The following is a 12085-nucleotide window of genomic DNA, read 5'->3' as shown; positions in this document are numbered from 1 at the left end:
GATGACGTGGCTTTGAATGGCGTCTGCTGAACGCAAAAAAAGTCCGGAGTTGTAATAAGTTATTAAAATTTTGAATTGCCGGTGTAACAGATGAGTTTTCGTCCGAAACCCTGATACTTCGAAAGAGATTGTCCAGTTTGTACACAAAGTGCATCAAATTTTTGCCATGACTCTCTTTACTTTTTTGCACATGCTATGCGGGTGAAATGATGATACCATGCCAAGTTTCAACCTTTTCAGAGTTCATTTGTAGTGATTTTCAATTTCAGGGCCTTTAGCTCAAAACAAATCAGTAAATGCATTAAAAATAGCAAATTATGTCAGAAAGGGTTGAAACTTGATGACGTGGCTTTGAATGGCGCCTGCTGAACGCAAAAAAGTCTAGAGTTTGAGAGGTCAGAGTGAGGGTGTAAACATGTAAAAATATACATTAAAAATACATTGATCATCAATGATTTTTTTGCATACAATCTGAATTGTCAATATGAGTCCTCAACGGTTTAGAAACCGATGAAGACTCATATTGCGGCCACAAATTCTACACATAGAGTTCAATGAAGACCAAGTGCTTGTGATAGTTTGAGAAGTAACATATTTAAGGTGGTAAAAACCTGTTAGCCGAACGAGGTGGGACTAAAAAACAGCTGCAACTACAAACCTTTAGTACCGGTTTGTGGTAGGAACCGGTACTAAAGGCGCTGGTGGGGCCCCAGCCGGACCACGATGTGCCACATCCTCTTTAGTATCGGTTCGTGCCACGAACCGGTACTAAAGGTTCGCAACGAACCGGTACTAATTAGCTCCGCCCGCCTAGCCGTTCGAACCGGCACTAATGGACACATTAGTGCCGGTTTTGTTACAAACCGGTACTAATGTGCTTCACATTAGGCCATTTTAAATGCGGACACTTTGCCCACCGGCAATCATCCAAGCAATACTCTTCTCGAGAAGATCAAATCGGCAAGCAATCAACTAACTTATACTCTCATAATCTTATGTTGTCTCAACATTCAACAATGTTAATGCATGAAATGATCTCATAGTTCGAGACTATGAAAATTATTCTCAGTTTTTTAGGGAAATATACTATATCAGTAAGCTCATTAGGATTGGAGGCCACACAATTAATTGAGGTTTTTAATTGGGATTTGGTCACCCAATTTTAATTGAGTCAACAATTTCTTAAGACTCTCTCATTAATTTTTTTTATACAATACACTATGCTTTATATTTTTAAATCTTCACAATTAATTGAGACTATAATTTAGAATCGGGTCACCCGATTTTGACTAGGTCAACAATTTCTCAAGGGGCTCTCTCATTTAATTATTTTAATTTTTTATGTTTCCTAATTTTAAAGCTCTTTCGTCCAATTAAGGTATTCAATTTTGAATTTGATTTACGATTTTGATCGGACCAATGATTTTTCAAATCAATCAGCAGCAACCAGGCTATAAAAACATATCAACCCCTCGCAGACTCCCATCACCTAGAACAAAGCACCACCATGTGATACTATAACACGAATACAGTACACGCAACCACTGATGGAAAAATTTCCCCACATAAATGTGAGTTGACTAGCGGATAGCACAAAATCACACTGCGAAAGGCCCGGATAATTAGGTAAACGCATATGGCAACTAGGTAAACGCATATGGCAACTGCTGTTTGACCATATGTGGCAAGTAGTTAATCACACACGGCAACTACGGTTTGATAACACGCGGCAACTACCATAAATTAGACATGACAACTATAGTTAACCAAAACAGATAGAGTTGCCATGCTTTTACAACTACATTTGCCATCTCGGATAATTACATCTGCCATCCCGGATGGCAACTAAATCGTCATCCCGCGGGTACCTAACGTAGTTGCGCCAGGACGTGTGGGCATTTTTGCTTCGTGCCACACGCGCGGGGTGGAGATGAGTAGTACTTGTTGGGCGTGTGGCACGAAGTAGCTGCGCCCACACGTATGAGCAATTCTAATGTTCGCCCACACACAGCCCGTTTGGGCTGCCTCCTGCTCACACCACATACGATGTGTGGGCGAATGTCTAGTATGCCACACATGTGGTGGATATCAGCGTCTAAAAAAATTTAAGAATCCCAACAAATTCAACGGCACGGTAAAGCGCGTCTAACCCTTCTAGTTGATCACTAAATCTCAGCTAAAAAAAAAGATTATGATTGTACTAGTACAACTTTTAGTCATTTGGACGTCACAAACCTCAACAAGCCTCTCCCCTCCTCCCCCATCCCATCCCAGTCAGCCAAACGCCCAACACCACCTCGTGACTTCGTCCGCAGACCTTCCCTCGCGCTTCGACTCCCACTCCGATCTCCGGCCATGGCCGCGGCGCGCCCCGGATCCCCTGCCCCCAGACGGCTGCCCCCCTCCACGCTCCTCCTCCTGGCCGCCGTCCTCCTCGCGGCCTCGCCGCCGGCGCGCGCCCTCCGGTTCGACCTCGAGTCCGGCCACACCAAGTGCATCTCCGACGAGATCAAGGTCGACTCTATGGCCGTCGGCAAGTACAGCGTGGTCGCCCCCGACCCCAGCTACCCCGACGCACAGCTCCCCGAGTCGCACCGCGTCTCCCTCAGGGTAAGTAATTAATCGATCGTCGTCGTGCGGCCCGCGATTGGGTTTGGGGGAAACCGCGGCGATCCGGTGATTTCGCTGATTTGTGCGATTGGGTCGATGCAGGTGACGTCGCCGTACGGGAACAGCATGCACTACTCCGAGAACGTGCAGTCGGGGCACTTCGCCTTCACGGCGGTGGAGGCCGGGGACTACCTGGCCTGCTTCTGGGCGCCTGACCACAAGCCACCCGTCACCGTCACCTTCGAGTTCGACTGGAAGAGCGGCGTCACGGCCAAGGACTGGTCCAACGTCGCCAAGAAGGGCAAGGTCGATGTGAGTGCTTCGATTCGCCCTTGGGCTGCTCACTTCAGTTTGTTCTCTAATTTTAACTAATCGTGCTGTTTGGTATGGCTGAATTACCCTCTAGATAATATAGTTTTGGCCAGTGATTCATTCTATTGAATTTGCAACTTGCGCCTAGCAGCAGGGAATTATAGACTCTACCTGTCACCCACGTGGGTGCTTGGATGTGAAATAAATTGTGAGTTTGCGCGTGGTTGTGTTATTATGATGGGTTGTTCGGGGGTCATGTCATTGACAGAGTTGTTTGCAAGTTCGTCTGTTCGAGAGCAATTTCTGTGTGTATGGCTCTAGGACTGGTAGATTTTGTAACTTTGATTTGAATTATTCAGTTCTAGGGTATGCTGAAATTTTAAGAGAACAGGGTAGGCTTGCAGCGTCTGTTAATATCTCGTGTGGAAACCATGATCTCTTTTAAATTTAGTCATTTATATACTTTTAAGTTGAGTTCCTTAGTTTGCTTGTTCACTCGGGTTGCCATGCGGTTTTCTGTAGTATGTCTGGACACTGTGGTCATTCTGAGCGCACCTGAATCAGTTCCCTTCTGGCTTTTCTACTTTATGTCGAGGGGTCTGCCTGTGAGGTGGTACATTAGTCCCTTCTAGGCCTGAGTTGGTTGTAGTATGCATCAGTGTTGTTTCAAATTTTGATTCAAGGAGTTTAAGAATATGAGATGGTTCTTGCAAGTCAATTATTTCTTGCATATTAGTGTGTTTGGAGAAGATGCTGAATAGTGCTGTGGTTAGTTAAATTAAGTTAACTCTTAGTCTTGTGGTAAAATGTGTTCTGATTTGCTCACTTTGTTACTTGTACAAGAGTATGTATACGAACTAGGTTACAACGTTGACTTTTGTATGTTCTGTTAAGCATTTTTCTTTACTTGGTTCTGTATGTTATTGTACTTGAATTATGAATATCACTTGCACACAATGTAAGGTGTGATTTAGAGTCAGATTCTCACTGAACAAATGTTTTTTATGTCAAACAAGCTTTTGGTGTCTCGCCATATATGAATTTGATATGTGATTAGTTTGGATATTCTTTAGTTTTGACATGTTGCCATTTTTCATCACTCTTCAACATAAGCATATATTTTCACATAAAAAGGAAAAGGAATGCAGAAAGGAGACTCAATGCCCGCTGATTCTTTTATATCTCAGAAATTGGGTGTTTGGTAGCTTATCTGCAACATTGTCCATATAATAATTTCACATCGACATATCATTGCTGGTAACGTGTATCACTGTGTCAGCTAGCGTTGGTTCTTAAACAGTAGGCACAATAGGGGTTCATAGTAGCTTTTGAACACTGCTCATAAAGTCATGAAATAAGCCCCCAAAAATATATCTGGTTCTGTGAGCATGGTATTAATATGAACAACACACATTAACATTGTTAAGTCACCATTTCGTTTGTCATGCCTATACCTCTGGAGAGAACAGCCAATAACATGTTGCACATCACCAATTACTATTAAAATACATAGATCTTCCACGACCTGTTATAACTCCTATATCGTTTCGTCGTAGGATCAGCTGTTCATGCATTTGTATTCTTACTTGTTGCAGATGATGGAACTAGAGCTGAAGAAGCTAGAGGATACCATCAAATCTATTCACGAGGAAATGTTTTATCTACGTGAAAGGTACAATACTGCCTGTTATTTCTAGCTCTGGTAAAACTTCTTTTGATGATAATTAGAGAAGCTAACTCCCAGATCAAGTTTTTTGCCTGTCATTCGTCTACTAGTATTTTTAAGGCACTGGTAAAACTTCATTCCATGATAACTAAGACGCCATTCTGAAACCAAGTTTTTTTATATCTGTCATTCGTGCAGGGAGGAGCAAATGCAGAACATCAACAGGCAGACGAACTCGAGGATGGGGTGGCTGAGTTTCCTCTCACTTGGCATCTGCTTATCCGTGGCAGGGCTGCAGCTGTGGCATCTGAAGACCTTTTTCGAGAGAAAGAAGTTGCTGTAGTTTCCCCCATGATCACAAACAAATCGTTGCGAATTAGGGTATATTGTTTCTGCCAGCTATTAACCTATGTTTCCGAGCGAATACTCGAACCATCAGTAAGAAAGAAACCGTCGATCATCATACTTGTGAAATGCCTTTCTGTGCCCTAGCTTCTCTCCAATCAAATACAGTTGTAAAATGTTCTTTTTTTCTTGAACAGGGGTGAAATGTTTCTGTTGATGGTTTCATATGATGTAACGTAGTGCGACACCGTTTTGTTTTTCTAAAGCTGAGTAGAGCCATATCGTTGCTACTGTTATGAGTAGTGGTCCTTTTAGCGAGTGTGGGCAAGTTTGCCAACCAAATAATACAAATTGTATCCCGGATTCATGACATATAGCAGAATAAAGATCACACGTTTTTACATAGTGCTCACACGACCTAGGAAGGAATGTGTTGCGAGGTTCAGTTTTTTTTTAGAAACGGATCAAATTCTGTTGTGTGTGCCGCACTCAAAAAGGAGTTTCCAGAAGTGTGAGGCGACGGGCCTGTTTTTGTTTTTTTAGTGTCAGACGACTGGTCTGTTGGGTTGGGCTGGGCTATTGTTGCCTCTCGAGTGGGCTGATCACCTGGTTGTCCCATACTGTCTTCTGTTGTTCTGTGGGCTTTGCTGGTGAAGCATGTGCGACGGGAGTGGAGGAGGCGGAGCCAGCCGCGTTTCGTTTAGTCCCACCTCGCCTAGCTGAGGGAGAGAGGGGAGGGAGCTCGGCTATCTAAGGGGGCGTAGTGCGAGCGGTGAAAGGTAAGCAGCTGCGTGGTGAGCACAAAGCGAACTATTCTTTCGCCTTTTACTAAAGAATACCGTGTGCACGCCACACTAAGCAGCATACCCTAATTTTTTAAGGGTGTCTTCTCCCTGTGAGAAGGCCCCACCAATCCTTAATTTAAATTTTATGCTGCTAATGTTTGAAGGGTATCTTTCTCCCTGTGAGTAGGCCCCACGAATACTGGATTTAAATTCTGCTGGTGTGCTTGCTCGTTTTTAGATGATAAACATTTGAAGTGAAATATGTACTGTGGTGAGCAACTCTTGGAGCGTGTTTTTCTGTGAGAAAGCCCCAACTACTCTGAATTTTGATTGGATAAATTAGTTGGTTTAATTTTTTCAAGGCTTATGTGCTTGCTGTTTTCGAGATGATAAACACTCAGCATTTCGGAGTTACATTTTTAGTGAATTTCTCCCAACTAAAACCAGTGGTGAGCCAACTCTGAGCCTGTTTCTCTGTGAGAAAAGCCCCAACTATTCTGATTTGATAAATTCATTGGTTTAAAATTTTCAAGCCCGGTTGTGTTGCTTCTATGTTGCAACTTTGCAGGTTCTGTCATTCTTCTCAAAATATATGTTTGAGTTTTGGTTTTATTATAAATGTTGCATTTTGTACACTGTCATGGTTGGCCACTCCTGTGAGAATTGTGTGCTATTTCAGGAATTTGAATGTGTTCTTGTTGGTACTGCACTGGTTAAATCAAAATTTGGCTATCTTATGCCAATAAACAATGCACAAGAAGACATGATCCATTCATACATGCTTTATTTACAAGATCACCAGCTCAATTTTTGCGTTGAATACTGATTTCAATGTCACAACAATCTTGTCATGGTACTTCATGTAGACCTTTGAGCCATATCTTTACAAAGAAAGTAATGTTTTCTTTGTGATGATAGAAAAGTTATGCATAGAAATTTGTTACTCCCTCCGTCCCATAACTAGTGTAAAAAACGCTCTTATATTATGGGACAGAGGGAGTATTTCAGATTTTTTTTCTGTTGAAGACTAGGGTGCTGGGTGAGGCCTAAAAGAACAGGTATTTAAAAATGACTGACGCTCAGGAACAACTTTTTGAGGTAAAATCCAGAAAACAACGTTGAAAATCACACACAAAGAACGATGCAGAGGAAACTACTCAAATAAAACTGCACCCCCTCAGAAAAAAAACTGTGTTATTTTCATGATGGTGCCAATCTTGCCCGTGCATGTGTTGAAGCAAAAAAATTGGCTACTTTGGCAGTGACGATGAGAACGCAATTGGTTTATGCAAAATCTCAAAATCATCTTTCAGTTATCCAGATTAAAAAAGGTCGAAAGTTCGTATTTCTCTACAGAGTGTACATTTACAAATAAGAGCTCTACGGTCTTCTGAAGCAATTTCAAGGAACAATGTAAACCTCTGATAAATGGTAAAGGGTGGGTATCTATTTGATATATGCTGTAGAACTATGGGCTCAATAACTCTCCAAGCTTTCAGAATTAGCTAAAAGCAATAATGATATGGGAAAAACAAGAATATATCAGCTTTAGCAGAAAGAAAAGCAGCAGAGTTTTTGTCGTTTCAGTGGACATTTTTTGACCCATCTAATCTGTACACAATCGGCACCAATTTCCCAAGTAAATCAATTCAGATTCACAACAACACCTGTAGTTTAAATTGCTCGTAACAAATATATGCATTGTTATTGTGAGAATAAATGCCAGTGGTGATCGTGGGATGCCAAGCTTTCCTTGATCTTCTCCAGCCTCTTGAGTATCTCTAGGAAAGATGGTCTCAAATTGACATCCGCAGCCCAACATACCTCAGTCAATCTACAATTAGGAAAACCATGTTACAACACTGAAGACTTACATGAACATGGCAATAGCAGAATATTAAGAGGGTACTGTTTAGCTTGCACTTACTCTTTCAGCTCAGCGGTATGTCCTTTTGAACGGAAAGTTGGGCGATGCCCATCTGATACATACTTAGCAGCCTCATAAGGTTCATAACTGGAAAAAGGTGAATCCCCTTCCAGCATCTACAATCGAAAGGAACATTTACTGTCATTTTGAACAGGCATGATCATACAATATGACACGCTGCTGGATTCTAAGTTTAGATGGAAAATTACCTCATAAAGTATCATGGCAAAGGAGAAAATATCAACTTTCTTGTCATATTTCCGGTGCTTGAAAACTTCAGGAGCCATGTACCGATCTGTATTTTTGAACAATTATCAAGCCAACTAGTGAGGATAAGTATAAGAGAGGAAAGAAAAATCAAATAACTTATGGGGACTTACAGCTTCCGGTCTCTCCGGTCATCTTGTATACATCATTGGCATGCTGAGATTTGATAATCTTGCTAAGACCGAAATCTCCAACTTTCAAGTGGTTGGCAGCAGTATTAACTAAAAGAATATTTCTAGGGATTGACATAATAGGTTAGACCAGCTATGAAGTTGCTCGCATTAGCAAAAACAGGTAAAAGGCATCATACCTTGGCTTTAAGTCCCGATGAATTATAACATTAGGCTCGTTATGAAGATAGGCCATGCCCCTGCAGAAGATAATCAAGAGAAACACATGAATCATTTTATTTCTATGATTGAAGACAGATCACCAGATCAAGTGATTATTCATATGGAAAGCTAGAACCTATCATGCAAAGTACTTATTTCCAAAGAATGATCCAAAAAATAAGAAAGGATACTGTGTGATGGTTCAAGGACGTGGTGTTAGTAATAAACCCACATTGCAGGTCAAATAGATATAAAGAGACCATGCCACTATAACTAGTACCAGCAGCTTACTACCTCCTCTGTTCACTTTTATAAGGCCTTGAAGACATTTCAGACAATGTACAAAACAGCCTATTTTGAGTTGTCTGAAACGAATTACAAAAGTGAATGGAGGGAGTATTACTGATCACTTGGATGAATTTGTTGACAGCAAAATTAAGAGTCAACTCTGATTAGCGAGTATCTTACAGATTAACGAGAGGCGCATAAGAGAATCAGGGTTACACTATAAATGCATTATATAGATTAGAATAATCTAACATATGAACCATAATAAGATTGTCGAAAACTATATATTCAAGGGCATAGGCAGTTAATTTTCCAAGAGAAGGATACAGTTTATCTTGCAGAAGTATCAATCATATTTATCCAGATTATGTAGTATATACTTCCTCCGTTCCTAAATATAAGTCTTTTTGGAGATTCCAATGCGGACATACGGAGCAAAATGAGTGAATCTACACTCTAAAATATGTCTATATACATCCGTATGTGGTCCTTATTGAAATCTCTAAAAAGACTTATATTTAGGAACGGAGGGAGTAGTAAGAGCTAAGCACGTAAAGATGAGAATACCTTGCGATGTCCAATGCGAAGTTAACAGCAGTAAGTGGGGAGAGGGAGCCTTTCTCCTTGAGATATTGATGAAGATCACCCTGGAAATGCATTTAGTACAACATTAGTGAGTGCCATAGAGTCCACATCACAGGGTAGTTGACTTCCAAAACAGATTGCGTACTCCTCGGAGGAACTCAGTAACTAGCATCAAAGGCTTGGTTTCTGTGACTGCTCCAAGGAACTGTACAATATTTGGATGCCTCAGCTTTATTAGCAAGTTGACTTCATGCTTAAAATCTTGGCTGCAAACCAGGAAAGTAGCTGGTAAGGAAATATTCCATGAGATAAAACATGCTGCAAAAGGTTATAAGGTGTCCAGTCACACCTTGAACAGAACATTAGTTAACCATATAGAAATGCAAGAGGCTAGTCCTAGCCAATCAGCTGGAGTACTAGAAAGCTGGCAACTGTGTCCAAAATATGGGAGTCTTGGTGATTATGTGAATAAACTTACATAACCAGTCTATCGTCGGATAATGATGGAAGAATGCGTTTGACAGCAATTGGTGTTCCTCGCCAATTTGCTTTCAGGATTTCACCAAAAGAACCCTGCAGTGGTTAGCAGGTTTAATGAACTAAATGAGGAGCAAATCACACGTTTATTATGCAAATGTAGACAATATATGCCCATTATCTTCCTAGTATTACACCGAGCTTACTTTCAATCAAATATCTAAAATGATTTTTTTTACCGTCGAAATATGTTTAACATCCATTATTCTGTCAGCATGTAAACGACTGGAACTAAACAGTAAGTTTATTGCCTCTAGCTAATTTGACATACCAAATATATACAACTAATGACTTAACCGATGGAAAATTTACGGGTCATAGTTCCACCTTGCTCACTAGGGTAATAACAAGCCAAATGCTACCCAACTGGATAAACTTCAAAATGAGAGCCATGGACATTTTGTAATCATGAGAAATGTGAGGTCCATTAGTTAACTAACAACTAGCATTAAATCAAGCTTGAAGTCACAACAGTCTCAGTTTGCCTTGATAACACATGCAATGCTTAACTAAGACTGCTTTGCATCACATAGACATTGGAGTATATAACAGATTAATAATTGCACATAACCAAGAGATAATTCGAGAATACTGACCTTTCCAATCATTACTGCTTTTGTGAAATCTAATTCAAGTGGGTTAATCTCCCAGTCAGCCTTGTTTGTTAGGGGAGGTGGAATTGACTTTGCTTCAAAGTGGCTTCCAGTTTTCCCCTGCAGAAAAAATGAATCAGAGGAATCCAGCGTATCAGATTTCAGAGCATGATTAAAGGCTGGTGACAACTATAAGCATGAAATGATGTCCCGATGATTATTAAACAGCTCTTACCCAAACAAAACATTTATTCCAACTATGTAGAGCATAATTAATTTGGTCACGCCTGAAAGGTGCACCAGAACTACCCATTAAATGAAAATAGACAAAGTAAACCTCTGAAACACATCCTTAGTATTTATCCACTATGATCTCCTAATCAACAATGACACGTCTGTTCTACATACAGCAATTTCTGACTGATGCTCATGTGTAAAGCAACAAGATACCGGAATCATCCATTGTACCTCATCTAACATTTTCCACAAACAACACTGACACATCCAAAGACTCCACTTCTACTTGTGGTAACAATATTTGGGACCAGGTGCCCTGGATACAAATTCAGAAACTTGACAAAGACAGCTGTAGAGCAATATATGGGGCACTCACCCACAAAATTCCATACCATACAGTTACTGGTGAAATGGGAACACCTGGTGTCATGTTACAAATTTAGAAATGTTGAGCTAATGTTTGAAACTAAACACCCCTACAACTTTGCAATGAATAGCCAAGACAATCTATTAAACCGAACCCAAGTGAATGGCAACTTACGAATGTCAACCCGCCATGCTTCTTGAGCAGTTCGATCATAGCATGCCTCTTTGCACCCTCTGCATCAGCAAGTGGCTGTAAATCAACCAAAAGTTAGCATCGTGAGCAATTATGACAAATATCACAATACTAGAAATTGGAATGAAAACCAGCATACAGTCACAACCATGCAGCATAAACATAACCAAGCAGGAACCAGAACCTCCTAAGTCTACCCAACAAATATGCATTCAACACCGAAATCGTTGCAGATGCATTTGAACTACATCTATAGGACAAGACCCACCAATTCGCAGTGGAAACCGTAATTTCGTGGAGCACAGCCGGAGTTCCCACCCAAGCACCCAAGGCAGACGGTGGCACGAGCGACATCAGACGAATGAAAAGCTCGAGTGCAAACAAGAGGCTAATGCTCATCGTTTTTCCCTCGAGAATAATCATCAGGACGAATTCAATTCATGACGGAAGAAAGCAAATCCAATCGGAATACGGGCCAAAACGACTAAATGAGCTCAACGCAAACGGCAAACCCGAATGATGATTTCAGCACGCTAAGAAGCCCAGATGAGCAACATGACCCAAATCCAGCCCAACGCCGACGCCCCCATTATTACCAACCAAGAGGCGGAACGACCAGACGACGCGGAAGGGGGGAGGAAGAAGGATCGCCTCACCGTGTTCTGCCAGCGGTCGAGCGCGTTGACGTCGGCGCCCTTGGCGAGGAGGCACTCGGCGACGTCCTGCCATCCGTGGAGCGCGGCGACGTGGAGCGGCGTGCGGCTGTCGTAGTCGCGGGCGCTGACGAGCGTGCCGTCCTCGTCGAGCAGCTTGCGCACGGCGGCCGCGTCGTTCTGGTGCGTGTGCCAGAGGATGAGCGACGTGCGCGCCACCAGGCTCTTGTCGTCGAACCGCCGGCGCGGGTGGCCCTCGCCGCCGCTCCCCGACGACCCGCCCGCGCCGCCCCCGCCCCCGCCCCCGCTGCCCCCGCCGCGGCCGGCCGCATGCGCCGCCTCCTCCTCCGCCCCGCTCATCTCCCGCCCGCCGAATCTGGCCTCCCTCC

The 12085-nt window shown here is 42.3% G+C and overlaps 2 protein-coding genes and 1 pseudogene across 2 annotated transcripts; 2 read left to right on the top strand and 1 right to left on the bottom strand.

Annotated features, from left to right (window-relative positions):
• The first annotated feature begins 2241 nt into the window (after nucleotides 1-2241).
• LOC123051981 (transmembrane emp24 domain-containing protein p24delta9) lies at nucleotides 2242-5158 on the top strand. Its single transcript, XM_044474996.1, has 4 exons — nucleotides 2242-2610; nucleotides 2713-2922; nucleotides 4518-4594; nucleotides 4787-5158. The coding sequence occupies exons 1-4, from the start codon at nucleotides 2356-2358 to the stop codon at nucleotides 4929-4931; spliced, it is 687 nt and encodes a 228-aa protein (XP_044330931.1). The 5' UTR covers nucleotides 2242-2355; the 3' UTR covers nucleotides 4932-5158.
• A 560-nt stretch (nucleotides 5159-5718) lies between these two features.
• On the top strand, nucleotides 5719-5829 carry LOC123056243 (uncharacterized; annotated as a pseudogene).
• Nucleotides 5830-7241: 1412 nt separating this feature from the next.
• On the bottom strand, nucleotides 7242-12085 carry LOC123051979 (integrin-linked protein kinase 1; the record flags this gene model as incomplete). Its single annotated transcript, XM_044474994.1, is given in 11 exon segments — nucleotides 7242-7552; nucleotides 7646-7761; nucleotides 7855-7940; nucleotides 8026-8147; nucleotides 8223-8282; nucleotides 9100-9179; nucleotides 9263-9383; nucleotides 9596-9690; nucleotides 10251-10367; nucleotides 11026-11100; nucleotides 11700-12085. Coding segments are annotated over 11 exon segments (1359 nt in total). The 3' UTR covers nucleotides 7242-7422.

This window comes from Triticum aestivum, chromosome 2D (genome assembly GCF_018294505.1).
Source record: "Triticum aestivum cultivar Chinese Spring chromosome 2D, IWGSC CS RefSeq v2.1, whole genome shotgun sequence".
In the NCBI taxonomy this organism is placed as follows: Eukaryota; Viridiplantae; Streptophyta; class Magnoliopsida; order Poales; family Poaceae; genus Triticum; species Triticum aestivum.
Note: the sequence above shows the minus strand (reverse complement) of the source record. Positions and strands in the feature narration are given on the sequence as shown.

Excerpts from the sequence above, each read along its gene's own strand:
- LOC123051981 (XM_044474996.1), top strand. The coding sequence starts at position 2,356 with ATGGCCGCGGCGCGCCCCGGATCCCCTGCCCCCAGACGGCTGCCCCCC. Across the intron at positions 2,611-2,712 it reads CGCACCGCGTCTCCCTCAGG|GTGACGTCGCCGTACGGGAA; the intron begins GTAAGTAATTAA and ends GGGTCGATGCAG. Across the intron at positions 4,595-4,786 it reads ATGTTTTATCTACGTGAAAG|GGAGGAGCAAATGCAGAACA; the intron begins GTACAATACTGC and ends TCATTCGTGCAG.